Below are 18,511 nucleotides of genomic sequence, written 5' to 3'. Positions count from 1 at the left end.
TTTGTACAGCGCATTGAGGCTTTATGCGGAATGCGCTATAGAAGTATTAAACTATTATTATTATTATTATTATTATTATTATTATTATTATTATTATTATTATTATTATTATTATTATTATTTAAAATAGTGGCGATAATGTTTTATATAAGCCAGTTAATCATCTGAAATTATAGAATTTGTATTATTTATTTTATTTTACGTTGTTTTTGCCTTGTTTTTATGTATAGAATGAAATATGTTTCATATGGGCCTAGACTTTGTACATTACTATATTGGTTTACATTCTTCGTTTCTTTTTTTTTTAACTGTTTTTTTAAACGATCCACGCATCCTCCCGTGGAAATTGGCTATATTCTATAGGCTTATAAAATGCGAAAGACGCGCACAATCCATGTCTAAATATATATATATATATATTTGATGATGATAAATTTTACTATTTAAAAGTGTAATTTCCAGCCATCTAGAGGTACTATTTTCACAAATTTTCCCCAAACTATGGTAGGCCTGAGGTGGATGTGGCCTCAAGGATTTGAGTAGGTCTAGTAAATTAAATATATCAAAGAAAGTGTTTCTTTAGTTTTATTTTCTATGGTACATCACTCATATTATAGATCTATGTGGTTGCCAAAAACCTCTGATTAAAGACCACTATGAAACATTTTCTGGCGCTTCGCTTAGACTATATAATGGTGGTGTGATAATGATGAGTTTTACTATATAAAAGTGTCATTTTCGGCCATCTAAAGGTACTATTTCCTCAAATTTTCTCACCTCACCACCAACCATGGTTGGGCTGACGTGGTTGTGGACTCACGGCTTTGAAGCAAGTAAAGCAAATACAATGTTTTTAAGCATTATTTTTTTAGAAAAAAAAACTCTCGTATTTTGCGCAATATAAATGAAGAACCTTTAACCTTTAACATATTAATTAGATCTCTGTGGTTGCCGAAAATCTCTGATAAAAGATCACGAACATTTGTTGGAGCTTCACATTGATTATATAATGGTGATGTGATGATGATGATGAATTTTACTATATACAAGTGTCATCTACTGTTACTATTTCCTCATATTGTTGCGCTTCTACCCCAAACATGGTGGGTGTGAACTCATGAAATGTCGCCCACCTTCTAAAACAGATCTACGTCCTTGCACGCACGCCCTACCGCCAAATCGTGCATCCGCCCCAGGGTGGAGTAACGTGGTGATCTGATACTTATAATACATTAGTATGAAGCTATAGTTTGCAGAAATCAATTTGTACCACAACATTTTGTGTTTGCAATTTTGTAAAAGTATGCCTTAGGCCTATTCAATCGACCAAACTATCGATCATTCTCATGTTATTGAGAGCCAATAAAAAAACAAAAAAACAAACAAACAAAACAAACTGTAATCTAGTACGCAAGACTCCCCTTTAGAACACATTTTTTGTTTCTCAGGTATTGTGTAATATGCAATAGATATTATAAATCACATGTGTCATCGATACTATGTATATATTTTATTATATACCGCATACATATAGATACTAGGCATCTGATTGGTTAAAAAGCGGGTAATAACTCCAACCATCACTCCTTGACGTAGATTTGAATAATAATATAAATTCCCGGGAAAAAGTACTATCACACCTTTTTGCCCTGTCGCGATGTGATATCTTGGCCCCACTTCGTTGCTATGTAATTTATGATCCACGGACGGTAAGGGGACGCGACTTCACGACGCTGAGAGGGATTGGTCCTTTTATCGCCTAGGCCTAGTAATTAAGCCTAAGCTTATCATCTTACTTTGTAAGTACTCGTTTAATTACCGTTTTTATGCCTTGTAGAATGTATATAAAACAAATATTGACTGCTTTAGATTTTGAGAACGGTTGAATATAGCCCCTCAGTGATGTGTAGAATTTCCTAAAATTAGTAAAAATCATAACTAAGTTGAAGAACAATGAAGAATAAAATTACAGCCTTTTTTGGATAATCAAATGTCGATGCTTATGTTTCAGGAATTTAACATCAATAATACAATCACAATATTAAACATTGAGGGTACGTTTATTTGAGCAGTTTCATAAGAAATAAATACAAAACACCATATAGAAAACCAAACAAACCAAAACCCATGTAACAATAATAAATTACAAATATAAATTACCAGAAATTAAACAGTAGCCTAATTCAAGATGTGTGTGTGAGTGAATAAATTGCACAAATTATTGAATAGATTTAGCTAAATGAACAGCAGGTTTCCTGTGTGCGTAGTGATTTTTGTCACAGGAGTGGTATTTTCTGGAAGATTAGTTGCTGAACTAATGTGCAAGTTAATTTGAAACGAAATAGTTTGATTCTTACTATAGCTGTATGAAATAAGCAAATATTGTATACTGCCTAATGTATTAAATAATCTTACAAAGGAAACTCCGTATGAGGCATGTAATGCCGACGGCCTAATTTCCGGAATATCAAACTTTTAAGTTTGGGAAATGTAGGGACTGGCCTTGTGCTCATTGGTTAGTTATAAAACAACTAACCAATCAGTGCAAGGCCAATCCATAAATTTTTACTTACGTTTACGCTGTTCTTTCGAGGGACCTTGCAATAACCATGGGGCTGGGTTTAAAGGTCTCTTAATTACACAGGAACGTACTTAGAGAAAACGCTTCGTCACGCCGTGCCGTGATTCGCGCATCCGATGTTCTCCGCTGCGCTGCGCATCTTCGTCGTATCTTAAATCTCGCGCATGTGTGAACACCATTAAGTGATAAGCGTGGTTTCCATACAATTGCTACACAGCTGTCGGTGATGGTGATTGGTCGGTTGAATCTGGGAGCCTTCCTGGCGTCGGGAGACTGCTACGTTAGTGCAATGATTGCAGTAAAAACTGTAGCGATGATGTAGCGATTTTAAGAAAAGCATGCTTTAGGTGTACGTTCACATGCGTATTCAAAATGTTAGCTCAGCCTAGGTTATACCAAAGCTTACAGAATTCCATAGTGTCTTGAATATGCACGTATGTTAGAGCGACAAACAAAATTAATACTACGTATTATGGAGAGCGAATTTGTTACTACTGAATATACGAAACCTGGATATACACACATGTAATCTACTTTTTTTAATGTCATTTTATTGTACATAATATTAAAAATGATTAAACAAATAACCATAGTAATCACATTAATAATAGTATAACCAAGAACATGATCGAATTTTGCATTAATAACAAGGAAATTGACCACCAACAAAAATGATTTTAATGTGTTAGTCCGTCGTTTTTGATTTCCAATGTGTTTATGCTAGTCTACATGGTCAGTCAATCTGTCAGTCGATCAATCAATAGATAAATCGATCGGCCGACCGCTCAATCAATCAATCAATAGTATAACCAAGAACGTGATCGAATTTTGCATCAATAACAAGGAAATTGACCACCAAAAAAAATTATTTTAATGTGTTAGTTCGTCGTTACGTCATATTTGATTTCCAATGTTTTTATGCTAGTGCACATGATCAGTCAATCAGCAGGTCAGCCAAACTGTCAGTCGATAAATCAATAGATCATTCAATAGATAAATCAATCAATCAATTAATTAATCAATCAATCAATCAATCGCTAATTGGCAGACTGTTTCTGCACACAGTTTGCATATTTGTAAGCATTAAAATAAATACGTATTTTTGGTCTTCATATTTAATGGGGCGGACGACTGACTACTTATTAAATAGATGGATGGATAGATTGAAAGCAGCCTATTGCCTCGGTTTTTATATGTTTGCTTATTTTACATATAACGTAATGATAGACCTATAAACCTGTAAATGTATTAATTTCCAGTGTTCTGATCTGGTATATTTTCTGGTGAGCAGTATTGATTTAGATTTTATATTTTGAAATAAACCACTATTTATCTTAGGCATAATACTACTTTAATTTATTATTAGTTTAGTAAAGATTGGTTTAGCTGTTTATTTTTTCCATGCGTAGCGATGTCAAACTGTCAATTACAATTGTGCTCATTAAATTGACGATAAGTCATTCCGTAGTTTGAAAGGCGTAATAAACGTTATGTATACATTGTATGTTTGTTTTAAGTCGATTGACCTTGGTGTTGGCATGCGCAGTTGAGACTACGAAACTTTTTAAAGGTCACTTGGTGTAATTGACATGCGCTAAATAACTGTTTTTAGATAGGCCTACTTAATCTATTTTAGTATGTATCATGCCTACCGCAATGATTCTGGGTTGTCCTATTTGCTCATGTGTAATAAAAGCAATATGACATGAATTTATGCAATATACTAAAATACTATATGCTTATATAATCTTAGCTTAATAACAGTTAAACTGTATTAGGCCCTACTATAAATATAAATATTATATATACATGATAGGAAATTTTCTATCAATAACGACTGTTGTATTTTTATGTTAAAGCGAAGATATGATTGGTTGTCATCTCACAATGTTTGGTGTGTCGTAATCCATAATGCTGTGTACATCACCGCCCATGCGCATTGGAGCTTCAGTTGAACTCATTGCCAACCTACTGGCGCTAGAATTACGAACTTTGTTCTTATTCTTTTTAACTCTTTTGTATTGAAAACTACCCTCATCATAGAAATATTCAACGATCTGGAAAGCAGTGAGAACACTTGCGCCTGTGAACAATCCAAGATTACCACCAATGTTCGCTGAAAAAAAAATGAATACACTGTACACCATGATTTATGCAGAATGAAGTAACCGATGCTAAATAACATTATTATTGTGGATTATTGAGGGGAGTAAACTAATATTCAATTAAAACATTGATAAAATCCCTCTAGCGTCTATGGTATCGTATTGTATAAATGTAATGTAGTGAGATTTATAGAGCTAGGCCTACAATATAGCACTTTACTAGTAAGTCTCAAAGCGCTGGACTAGTTCGTATAGTAATTTCTCCCCCTCATCCCCACCCCTCCCCCAACCAAAGGGTCATTTCGTGTCTGAGCTACTCGGTAAATTGGTGCTAACTCTCGTCTGTGCAGAACACCGGGGAAACTCCCTATTCGATTCGATAGATGTACTATTGTGCTTGGTTTATGTACTTATCTACAAGAATTGTTCCGCCACCAGAACTGTTGGCGAACAAAATCACAGAATATTTTCTGTCTCTTATACACATCTAGATGTGTATAAGAGACAGATATAATATCTTACCCAACAAAACAACAAAACTAATTGCCGGAATCTGGTCAACCACCTCATAATTCAGAGCTTGGTAGAACACCGATAAAACTGCAACATTGTCTCTAAAAAAGAAGAGTCTGACGGTAATATAACACATAATAATAGAGGTCCCTAAATATCTGCATACCTTACCTCCTGTAATCATTGTTAATGTTGAAATGGAAAACATAAATAAAAGCATTGTGAATATGCTGATGACAGTTTTGCAAATAAAAGTTTACAATATCCATTAAACTAATTAAATCCATCAGTTTAACATACTATTAAAATCATAATTTACGATTTTGCAAAAATATTAAATCAATCAATTATCAATCAATCAACTTAACGACTTATTGAAATCGTAATTGTGTCTACATTTCAAAATAATGAGATGCAGAGAGTAAATAAAATTAATTGACTTACTCGATGTAATCTGTAGTGAAATTGTACGTGGTACCCCTGAAGAGACGTTCCATGAAGTCGGCTCGCAGCTTAGCACTGGTCGTACTAAATGGGAAATCTTCAACTTCACAAGGAGACCGACACTTGCATACATCATCCGGTAATTTACTCTCAGTCACTTGAACTAAAAAATTTAAAGCATAAAAAAATCTTTAAATTAAAAGTAGACCCAATTAAAACAAGTAAAATCATGTTCAAATAAACTTGTGGATATGGTAAATTAGCTATTTGCCATTTCCGGCCACCAGGGGGCGTTTTAAATGTGAGCGCCTTGCTACAAATTATTTTCATGTCCCTCATAGTTGTGTGCCAAAGTTGAATGCTTTTACTACAGAGTGCGAGCTTTTTCGACATAATCACTGCACTATACTGTTCTAGATGCGGATGATATACATAAGCATATCTTGACAAAGCCTATTCAACTCAGGAATATTATAGAATTAAAGGGGACTCCATATTTGGAGAGTTTATGGTTACGGTTGAGAAATCGGACAAAGTGGCAAATACATGGAGGAATGGAGGAATGCAGAATTAAAATACTATACCATATACCACTTGACGTATAGTTCGGGTAAAATCCTTGCTTGCATGGTAGTCATTTTTAAGAACCCATTTATATATTCTCAAGTTCGGAAAGTTCAATCGTTTATATGTGTGTATAATACTGTAATTGGAACTGTGTGACAAATAGATCGACTTAGTATTATGTGTATTTTAATAATTTTGTTATTGCAAGATAGGAATAATGAAGATGATGTGCGGATTGCGGATTTACTTAATTTTCCAAGAGAAACAGGATTTGGAATCGTTAATGGAAGACTTAATGATAAAAATTCAGCGACTTTCACCTTTTATAGGCATTCAAGGCAAAGGTGTACAATATTAGCAATTCCTAAAGATTTGATTCAAATCACAGAATATTTTACTCGATTAAATTGCTCAAACCGATGATTAATATACTATACTTGTGATTTCATAAATATTATTGGGCATGACAATGTTTCTTTTGAAAAAAAAACTAGTATTAAGAACAGGGGATGTATTATCATTTACACTTCGGCGACCTATTTATAAAAACAATTTTTTTTTCAGATTTAGCTAAGTCAAAGTTTACATCTCTCTTGAATTCATTTAAGTATGACATTATTTTAAAAATTAAGAGCAATAATATACTAGTAAAGAACAGGAGAAAGAAATGTGGGAAAAATACATGGTCCTATTTAGCAACTTAAAAGGAAGGATAATTGTAAAATTTTATTTTAAGAAAATGGAAACAGAGACACAAAGATGGAAAGATGTAATTTAGTTAATTTTTCCTTTAATTTTTTTTTTATATTGTAAGAAACTATAAACAAACAAGGAGAAATAACAACAAAAGGAGAGAAAGAATGATCGTGGAATACATAAATATAATTCCGATAGCAAAGGTACTGTAGTTAAGGTTTTAGAAAATGAAAAAAGAGGAGGAAAACAAAAATAAATAGTATGTATATGTGTATTGTAAGTATATATATATATATATATATATATATATTATATATATATTATATATATATGTATATATATAGTGCATTCTAAAGTGATGAAAATTACGGGAAATGTGCAATTTTCTCATATAAAAACTCTACTTATGAAATGTAATTTTTTTTAAATTTTTATATTGTAATGAATTATATATACATAATTGTTGTTAATTGTGAACATTTGTGTAAATGCTGGTACAGTATATTTAGGAGGACAAAAATATAAATTGAACTTTAATAAATGGAATATATTCTGACAATACTTAAATGATCGTAGCAAAAAAAAAAAAAAAAAAGCTCTGAAAAAAAGTTTAATTATTTAATGCTTTTACAATCAGATGTAAATGATATTAAGGACATTACAATTATCATCACTTGGTAATTCTATCAGTTAGTGTTACCTTCTTTTAATAGTCTGCACGAGCAGTTAGTGGGATGAGGAACACTTTACACGCAGGCGAATTGCAGCAAAAAGTGCATTGCCTACGATAAGTACGGTACGGCCTGATCGCATGATTGATGACACGCCAAAAAACTGATAAAAGTGGCGGATTCAAGGTTCTGAGTGTGCAATTTCTGGCCATCTAGAGGTGCCATCAATACCGTAGCTAGGATTTTCAATAAGTATGGGACAATATCAGGGTGACCCATTAGTTAAAAGTTGGCACATTTTATGCAAAGATGAATAATGTGGACACATTTTCTTAAAAATTTACCAATTTTACGCAAAATATGAGAAATCTAGATCAAAATGTGGACCCATTCTTTGTGGACACAATAAAAAAATGTTGTGGGACTGTCCCAACTGGCATTGGGTGCCATAATCATAAATTATCCTACCTCAGCCCCAACCATGGTGGGGTTGAGGTATACATCTCAATCTACATCTCAATTTCCTCCCTTGGCCTCCCCTCTACCACCGGATAGGTAGACAACTTACGGAGAATAGATTCAGCACATACATGGGTTTGATTAGGGTTACAAACCGGGACGCCATCAATAGACGGTTGCTCAACAAGACGACAGTTGCAATATTTTTCAACGGCTTTTGTCTCGCATTCGATACGGCATCCTTGGAGAGAGTAGTTCCTGTAAAAACCCGCCGTATCTTCCGTCTGGCATTCCGTGTACGGATGGGGTAAAGTCGATATCTACAATAACAAATATATTATAATGTTGTTAAATCAATACCGTACTATAGTATTTGGAGGTTAATGACTGTTTCGGCATATTTTACTCACCGAAAAAAACCCCGTATATTTACTTCCAACATACACTTAATATGTTATTATCAAATAGGCCTACATTGGATATCAACCAATCCGTTTAATTTGATAATAGTTGCACAAAATAATAGAGTAGGTCCAGTTAATATAGTCCAGACACATTGTGTACCTTTTAAGCGATTATTTCAGTGGGAAAAAACTAAGAGTCGTAAATTTATCTTATTTTATTTGCAAAATACAGTATTCAGGATAAATTTAATGTACAACATACAAAACATATTGAAGTGAAATAACTTGTCTTTCAATAAGGTACTGACTATTTACAAGCATTGGGTTAATATATACAACTTGAGGAAAGAAACAAAGAGATGAAAATGCAGATGATGTACAGGTACCTGAATGTCGAAGATAACGGCTTCAGGTAAATTAGCGTTATAATTAATTTTAATTTTATTTCGTCTTAAATATTTGTAGTGACACGAGCAAACTTGAGTTCAACTGACAGAAAAAATTATCAGTTATTTATTAGTTACCGGTACTATTCTATACGTGGGCACAACTGACCTGTGAATGACGCATAGCAACGTATGTATGTTGGTTAACTGACGCCACAAAACCAAGTTCCTTGACGTATGGTGGTTCTGTTGGTGGATGGAGCATGATCTTCACACCAACGTCCATGGCGTCTCCACCTAGCAGATCATTGGTTGGTGTGTAGTCTTCAACTTCCACGTTCAAGATCAATCGTAATCCATTGCCTGAAAATCAATCAATCAGTTGTATAATTATAATCCTCAGTTCCAAGAGTTTTTTTTTTAAATATACATAAATTATGGTTTTAATCTAGAAAAAATAATATAATATAACACCATAGTAGCTGAAATTACGTAATTCTGTACGTGTTTGTTCGTGTTTGTTCGGGTTTGTCATCGTGCATACCGACATAAACATTAAGTAGTAAATCAAACATTTTCCGTGAAGGTCATTTTGTAAACGACCGAGTAACAGTTACCAGTGTCACAAGGATTTCGGCTTCTCTAAAATTTGGAATACCTAAATCCCTTATAATGAATTCGAACCCTGGCATAAACTCACTCCAAAACCACTATTTGGTCTTTCGGGGGTCCGAATCGATAACGAGAAAATTAGTCGCATTAAATTATTTATGTTAGCCTAGATCAGTTTTTTTTTGTGCGCTATCTCTATTAACCTAATCGGTAAGCAGCTTTCCGGAGCTAGACCGATTTTTTTTTGTGTCTGTAGGGTACGTTAAATGTATATTTATAGTTTCAACCGTATTTTCCTCCGAGACAAAGCACACTCCACACCTCACCTCTTAACATAACACAACTGGCCTATATAAAATGCAGACGTTCTGCTTCCAAATTCGCTAAACAAAATTCATAATAAGAAGCGCTTAGTTAGAAGCGAATTTGCATGAAGACCTATATCACATTCTAAAGCCCTGTCTTGACTATTATATATTACTTGATGTAAAAACATGTGACATGCCTAAATATGGTCATAATAACATCTTATCATGACCATAGAAATAATTCACATCATGACTATATATGGTCATACAACAGTTTTTTTCAAATAACATTTAATGATCTGGACAGGGCTTATCGTATTATTGCTATATACATAGGCCTGTTGACCGATATACTTACTTGAGCCAGCCATATAGGATACCTTTCTATCTGTATCTTTTGAGTAGGAATTAAATGTGTAACAATTTCCCAAGTGAGTAAAGACATGCACCAAGTCATCTTCCTTACATTCTTCCTCTCTCCACATACACTGTAAAAACAATAAAACGTTATTATGTTTATTAGTCTGATATTATATATATATATACATATATTATAATAGCGTCTGGTGCTTGGATTATCGTTTGTATCCGAATAATGTTCTATCACAAGGTAACCACTATAACCACTGCTAGACTATATATTGGCTCCCTCTATCCTTCGTCGCCTGTGCCCTTATTCATATCCTGTCTCTTATACACATCTAGATGTGTATAAGAGACAGATATATCACGGAGTATCTAGGTGTCTTGGGAGGTGGTCGTGGAAACGAAGGTGATATGGGGAGAAGAAACGGATATGGTATGGGGAATTCTATGATTAAATGAGAGGGCGCTAGCTGGCAAAATTAAGTGATTATGTGGTGATTGTAACTATTTAGGCGTAATAGTTTTGCTTCGAAAGTTCCAGGCGCGATTGGTGGGGTGTGAGCCCCGTGCACCCCGTAATAAGCCACCCGAACACACAGGAGTGGTGAGAGCATGAGAGTACGACATCAGTAAAAATCACAGTGGTCATGAGCAAAGTGTATCAGACTTGGTAACACCATCAATACAACTTTTTATCATTTCTTTGAATTCCTACCTGGACAATAAAACTATCTTTCTGATAACCTGTTCTATAAACAAAATCAGTCATGTTGTATTCTGGATCTACGGGGATAGCTGTCCAGTTGATCGCTTTGACTTTAGCAGCGAACTCATCGGTGTAGAGACCCGGTGTAATCAGGTTATGGTCTTCGTCAAGGATTCCTTCAAGTAAATAAAACGCTAATATTAAACATGTAATCAACGTCTAACTGAATGAGATACTAACTTCAGCAACAAAAACAATAAGGATGATAATAATAATAATAATAATAATAATAATAATAATAATAATAATAATCTTAGTAATAATAAATTATTAATTATAATTTTAACATAATTAGAAGAATTAAAAAATATTATTGTAAATAATAATAATATAACTAGGATAAAAGTAAACCAAATTATAGGGTTTTCTCATTCGCATATAATGAGATCCGAGGTTTGAATAAAATCTGTACAGAATGTTGAAGGTGACGTCACGTGGCACCCGATGACGTCTATACATCATAACGTAAAATTTCGGATGTAAATCACAATTTTTAAGTTTAGCACGAAGAATGTTAAATAATTGTAATTTAAAAAAAATGAAAATTTTGATGGCACCAAGACTAGAGCTCTGGTCAGAAGCTATTGGTCACTTGCTATTACCATATTATCACTACTTTCAACCAATAAATCAATTAATTCATTAATCAATCAATCAATCAATCAATCCCGTAGTAAAATATTTTATAGAATTCAATAGAAAGCCTATAGAGGTTTAGGAGTTTTTATAGAATTCTATAGAAAATGTATGCAAGAATAATTTCTCTATATAAAACCTATCCATTCTCTATAGAGATAGTTCTATAGAAATATAATTCTATAGAAAATTGATCCAAGATTTTTTTTCTCTATATAAGACCTATCTATTCTCTATAGATAGTTCTATAGAAATATAATTATATAGAGAATTCTAAACAATTTATCCAAAATCGTTCAAAATTAAATAGAAAATAAAACGAGAATTCTATAGGATTTTTCTAAAAGAAAAATATAAAATTCTATAGACACTATATTTTAAAAATCTAAAGAGAAAATATGTAATTAAATCTAGAAATTGTATAGAATTTAAATATAATTCTTTCTATAACATAATTTTCTAAGCAATCTCTAAATCTAAAGAGAAAATATATAATTAAATCTAGAAATTGTATAGAATTTAAATAGAATTCTTTCTATAACACCATTTTCTAAGCAATCTCTATATAAATATATTATCTCTATAGAGAATGGATGGGTCTTATATAGAGAAAAAAAAATCTTGGATCAATTTTCTATAGAATTATATTTCTATAGAACTATCTCTATAGAAAATGGATAGGTTTTATTAGAGAAATTATTCTTGGATAAATTTTCTATAGAATTCTATAAAAACTAGAATAGTTAAAAAAAAAAAATAGAATTATATTTCTATAGAACTATCTCTATAGAAAATGGATAGGTTTTATTAGAGAAATTATTCTTGGATAAATTTTCTATAGAATTCTATAAAAACTCTTAAACCTCTATAGGATTTCTATAGAATTCTATAAAGTATTTTACTACGGGTATTATTAATAATCAAATTATTCTTACCAAGATAGAAGCCCACATTGACGATATCCTCGTCTGTAAATGCTGATTCTCTGTATTTGTTGAAATTACAGACAGTAACAGCTGGAAAATCCACTGATTGTTTATACACTATATCCACTTTGGTAACATGAAGGTACTGGAAAAAGCTTATTAAAAGCAAAACTGTTTCGTAAATTACAATCACCCATGCTGCTATGGTTACAATTATCCAAATTAACTTTCTGACGATCCCACCGTCACCAAATACCCCGGGGAGCCCATGCAAGTCCGTCTTTTCCGTCGAATAAATCGGTAGATAAAAACTATTTCGATCACAACCCATGTTTTGAAACAGAATTATTAACTGTTGTTATAATAGCGTCTGGTGCTTGGATTATCGTTTGTATCCGAATAATGTTCTATCACAAGGTAACCACTATAACCACTGCTAGACTATATATTGGCTCCCTCTATCCTTCGTCGCCTGTGCCCTTATTCATATCTGAAACAAAAACCGCCATATGTCAGTGATATTGTAAAAACAAAATTGAATATACAATATGACGCTTTATGAAGCTGGATATAAAATAAACTAATAATTTAAAGTATAATTAATAAAATAGCCGTATACAGGCTTGTAATCACAGACTTTCGTATCGCGATCGGTGTATAAAATAGTGTAGGCATACCGTATATTTATCAATCATTTACCTTTTACAAGCGAATAAAGCAAGCATAGCCTATAGTTAGAACACACGAAACTGCCAATATTTTCAATGGCTACGGTATTTGGCCAAGTGGCTTCGGTTAAAAAAGAGTCTTGATTGACACATGTAAAAATGGTTCCACTGCTGTAAAAATGGCCCTTAAAATTGACCCAGCAAAAGGGTCCAATGGACAAGCCTAGGTAACAATTGCACTGATAGGTTTATATTAAGTCTTTCATCAGCATTTGGCACATAAAATCCATCTCCAACGACGTTCCGATCATCATGAACTACCGGTATCAAATTCTGCATTAAATTGGTTTGAGCTCTTACTTAGGCCTACTTAGGTCGTACCTACTGTTTTGTAATTAACAAAGTCATATCTGCTCCCAAATCTGGAATCCTACAAAGATCTATCTTAATCTCTTCTCCTTTTTTAAAAATTATAATGTACAGTATATCAGTATATCCACTCAGTGACATTCAAGATACCGTTACAGCTTAATGGTAAAGATTTATCTTCTTCAATATCCGATAACATAATCCAGCATGCTTGAAAAGTGTCTTTAAAAACGTTCTGCCTATCCATACTAATATGCTGATGTTTAATAATACTTAAAACGGTATTGATAATCTTTTGGACCAAGCACATCCAGTGGCGGCGCCAGCGGGGTGGCAAGGGGGGGCTTAAGCCCCCACCGGACAGGTCAAGCCCCCCCCCCGCCGGAAAGAGCTCGTCGGGCATTCAGACCATAAAACATATAAAAATAGGCCCAAACCAAGCCAACACATGTCTGTCACAGTCTGAGAGTGCCATTTTCGGCCATCTATAGGTTGATATTCTTTAAAATAAATCTCATTTGGGAGGGGGAACCCCCTCTAAACCCCTTCACCCAGCTCGAGCCTATGAGCTCAAGTCCCCCCTGTCGGACAACTTAGCCCCCCCCCCCAGAAAATATATCCTAGAGTCTCCACTGAGCACACCCGCTCTCTGAAATTAACTTCCTCACCTTGTTTTGTCTTTCAATTACTGCACTATATCTAGTACCTTCTGTTAGAAATCTTTTTCTTTGAGTACACTCTTTCTTAAATAAGCATAATACGACGTGACACAAACTATTAAATTTTATCTACGCCCCATATTGTTCACATCGGGAAATATCTCTCTAAGCACACCAATGCAGCAATAATTCAAGCATTTGTCACTTTTTCCCTCGACTATGCAACTAAATTTACTCCACTTATAAAATTCATGACATTCAGACTGCAACATCTTCAGAAATCTGCAGCACGAAAATTACGTACTAACAGAGACGTTCGCAATATCACCAATTATTCATGTAATTGCGATGGCTTACCTCGACTCCAATATAACTATAAAAATCCCTTTTAACATTTAAAGCACTTAAACTCAAACAACCCAAGAAAATCAATCTCTAATTTGCCTTTGTTGGTCAGACAATATTTTGCTAGTTGTTCACTCGCCAACCTATTGCCAAAAGAGCAGTTTTTCGGATGCACTCTTGTGGAATTCCTTACCTAAACTCACAATAGTTCACCATCTGTTGCTTTTTTAAAGACTGAACTTAAAACAGACATGTTTTTTAAATCACTATATGGTCATGATTTTCAATAACTTTATCATTATCACTATCATTATCAATATCATTATCTTTATCATCATTATGATCGTCATTGCGATATTCTTCTTCATCATCGTTATCATCATCAATAAAATCACCCTCATTATTATCATCTTTGTCATTATCATTATTTTTGTGATTGTTGACAGTACTTATTATTTTTATCTTACTTTCTGGAAATCAGCATAGTACTTTCTGTCCGCGAATCACGCAACCTTTCAAAAATCCACAAAATCCGAAAATAGGCCTACCTTACTCCTAAATCTGGAAAAATCCTTGTTATCTTTACCTCTACAAACTTCGACTATTGCAATTCTCTTCTTATGGGTTGCCTTCTTTCCTAGCACGTTTGCATCAAATAAAAAATAATGCTGCCCGAATGTGCTATAACACGAGACACCACTATATTAGCCCTGTATATTTAAAACACTCCCTTTAGCTACCTCTCGGCAACGAATCTTCTTTAAGATTAATGATAATACGTTTCTTTAGTTAGTAAACCAATATATCCTCACTGTAACAGTTTCGTCTTGCTATCAGCTCAACTTATTCAAATACGAGATGATAGATGGTTCGTGGAACCACGGAATGTCGGCGGCAAAACCAAGAATCGATCATCGCATGTAGAAGTCAAACTGATAGCAAAACGAACTGTTATACGCATTCAGTATATATTTGTTTAAACTGAATAAACTATTGGGCTTATTATTTTTTGCAAAGAAAATGATATTGTTTACACATTCTTTAGGATTTTCAAAACACGTTCATTTCTCCTGGTCATTATCTCTTGTGGACGTGTCCATCGCTATATTACATCTTGTTGTCTCCCCTGCAAATAAATCACTGTTTGGCATTCGAAAGTTTCACTGCACAGCTTGTGTTTTTCTGCCTCTTCGACTACTTAACATCACTTTGATAATAATAATAATAATAATAATAATAATAATAATAATGATAATGATAAGTGATATTGATTGATAATGATGATGATTATAATGATTATGGCATTGCTTGATAGTGATAGTAATAATGATGATGATTATGCTGATTATGATAACAACAACAACAACAACAATAATAATAATAATAATAATAATAATAATAACACCTGCTGTCAATCAAATGATGATAATGCCTTATTACTCTTGATTATTATTATTAATGTCACTTGGCCTATGTGCATTAATGTTACCTGTATCACGTGTAATACATTCAAATACATTTACTCGGTTGCACGTTCACGTGATCAGAATGACGTTCACAGTTAAAATCGTCTTGAACCGATCTAGAAAGTAAACATCGTTACGTTCCATTGCGTCCTTCATCAGCACTGATTACTGGAAATGTCTAACATAACGTCTAAATTTTCGCAGAATAATCTTACACTTATCCTCACAGATAATTACATGACTTACTTGATAATAAATAATTATTATTTTATTAGTATTATTAATACACTCCATAGTTTATAAGCAATTGTTTTCATTCATACAAAATTAATTTTCAGTTTAGGTCTATAAATATGTTGTATCATTTTTCAATTTTTAAAAATCAATGCACGTTGAAGCCGTAAAAGTTTCTCTAGCTTGCGGCCACGTAACTGCGACACGATGGAAATGACGATTAATACATTTAGTGTCGTCACTACCGCTTTAATATGTAGGCCTACGAGTTAATAGCCATTATATTTTGTTCATTCTAATCTATCAACATTTAGTTGAAGGCATAAAGATGTATGCTACAAGAAAGTGTAGTATTTACTCCGATACCTGCGACCGCCAAAATGTAAATACGCACATGTTGAGAAACCGCGATTTCAGAAAACGGTACTGTGACGTCGGATAATAATGATGGTGAGGAGAATGATGATGGTGACATTGATGTTGATGATGGTGTTGGTGATAATGAGAAAATGATAATAATAATAACAAAAGATGATAAAGATAGTAAAAAGGATATCAATGATGAGGATGACGAATAAAATAAGAAAATAACAATAACAATGATAATGAAAATGGCAATGATAGAGAATAATAATAATAATAATAATAATAATGATGATGATAATAATAATAATAATAATAATAATAATAATTATAATAATTATAATAATAATAATAATATTAATAATAATAACAAATATTAATAAAATAATAATAATAATTATAAATAATAATAATAATAATAATAATAATAATAATAATAATAATAATAATATTAATAATAAAAATAAGAAGTAAAGTATTCATAAATGTTATATTAACAACAATCACAGACTTTTCTGGTAACTACACGTGCGTTATAAAACTATATTATTTTAGAGAATCTAAAGGAAGTAAAGTGTTTATAGAGTCAGCTTTATTCACACACAAGAGGCAGAGAAATAACGTGAGCGTTGGCCTTGGTCTTTGTTCAAAATCTTAATAATTGCAATCAGGGATTCAATTGCAGAGCGGATGAACGAGAAGAATTACAGCGAGACCGTGCTTTAAAGTTTTAACTGAGAATCATATTTGGCCTGAGAGATTCAGGTAGACAATAATTTAGCACCAAGATGGTTAGAGTTTCAAACATTGCAAATACAGACGAGCCTATCCCTCTAAAGATAACCAATTAATTTACAGACCTACTCCAGGAACTGTTGTAAAAATTTAAATACGATCAAATGCAATATTATAATACCGTATATTTATTAGAAATAGACCATTGAGTGTGCCTAGACTGCAAGCTAAATTTATTGAAACTACTCTTTACGTTCCCCACAGACACAGGAACTAGGTCCAGGGTTGACAATGCAGACTAGGCCTGATATGTGCATAGGAAATTTATGTTTGCATCTAGGTCTATGTAGTAAAAATACCAGCAAATATGTCAATAGAACATTCATGTATAAACAAAACTCATTTTCTCGTGTAATTTATGATTTGCAAAGAATTAGAAATTCCTCACGTTTCGACCGGCATTTGCTCATTGTTTACAATTTTCCTTCGAGGAGTTTTAACATGTGACTTATTAATTTACGAAGCAATCCAGAGGCGGATTCAGGATTTTTTAATGGGGCAACTGTTTTATCAAACTTGAAGAATATTAGGAGGTGTCTTAGACATAAGATAAACAATGGGATTCATGCGCCCTCCAGGAAATTATTTGTTATATATTTTTATTTATTCACTCATTCTGGTATATTATTAAAACGATAAAGTTTGACATTGTAGAAAACTATACAATTAAAATTTACAACAAAATAATATTTAATAAATATATACATATATATACATATACCTATATATATATATTTAAATATATAGGCCTCTATATAGATATAGCTTATATATATACATATATATATATATATATATGCCTATATATATATAATGTAAAGCAATGGAAAAACGGTGTACAATCATTTAAAATTAAAGTGAGAAAAAATAAGTTTTCTCACTTTAACGTTGATAAAGATAGCAAGAGCTATCGAAATATCCGTTTGATTTTGTTATAGCTTAATAAATTTGTGTTCCGCAAGTCAACTTTCAATGATTGTACACCGTTTTTTCATTGCTTTTACATTTTATTTCATACATGCAAACCCACTCTTCAATATATATATATATATATATATAAAATAACACTGCAGTTGTTAACATAAACGCCGGACACTTTGACATAATTTGAGACATGTACATTTATTTAACGAAATTTTCGGCAGCACCTGCTGCCTTCGTCAGCGTAAGAG

The 18,511-nt window shown here is 32.8% G+C and overlaps 1 protein-coding gene across 3 annotated transcripts in view; it reads right to left on the bottom strand.

The window, feature by feature from the left end:
- Positions 1-3,122: 3,122 nt before the first annotated feature.
- The window catches only part of LOC117122667 (acid-sensing ion channel 2-like), an 18,283-nt gene continuing 2,894 nt past the window's right edge, over positions 3,123-18,511 (bottom strand). The window contains exons 1-9 of one of the 3 annotated variants that reach the window (XM_033268352.1): positions 15,030-15,256; positions 12,450-12,930; positions 10,828-10,994; positions 10,105-10,234; positions 8,996-9,189; positions 8,146-8,356; positions 5,644-5,806; positions 5,209-5,300; positions 3,123-4,697 (exon numbers count right to left, since the gene is read on the bottom strand). In XM_033268352.1, the coding sequence (XP_033124243.1) occupies positions 4,459-4,697; positions 5,209-5,300; positions 5,644-5,806; positions 8,146-8,356; positions 8,996-9,189; positions 10,105-10,234; positions 10,828-10,994; positions 12,450-12,771 (1,518 nt within the window). In that variant the 5' untranslated portion in view covers positions 12,772-12,930; positions 15,030-15,256 and the 3' untranslated portion in view covers positions 3,123-4,458. Of the gene's footprint in view, positions 4,698-5,208; positions 5,301-5,643; positions 5,807-8,145; positions 8,357-8,995; positions 9,190-10,104; positions 10,235-10,827; positions 10,995-12,449; positions 12,931-14,493; positions 14,650-15,029; positions 15,257-18,511 lie in introns of those variants that run through there. The other 2 variants (XM_033268351.1, XM_033268350.1) reach the window with 2 other exon arrangements.

This window comes from Anneissia japonica, unplaced genomic scaffold (assembly GCF_011630105.1).
Source record: "Anneissia japonica isolate Jap-2015-1 unplaced genomic scaffold, ASM1163010v1 scaffold287945_len1679841_cov205, whole genome shotgun sequence".
Taxonomy (NCBI): Eukaryota; Metazoa; Echinodermata; class Crinoidea; order Comatulida; family Comatulidae; genus Anneissia; species Anneissia japonica.
The sequence above is the reverse complement of the archived record's forward strand: the minus strand, read 5'-3'. Positions and strand labels throughout refer to the sequence as shown.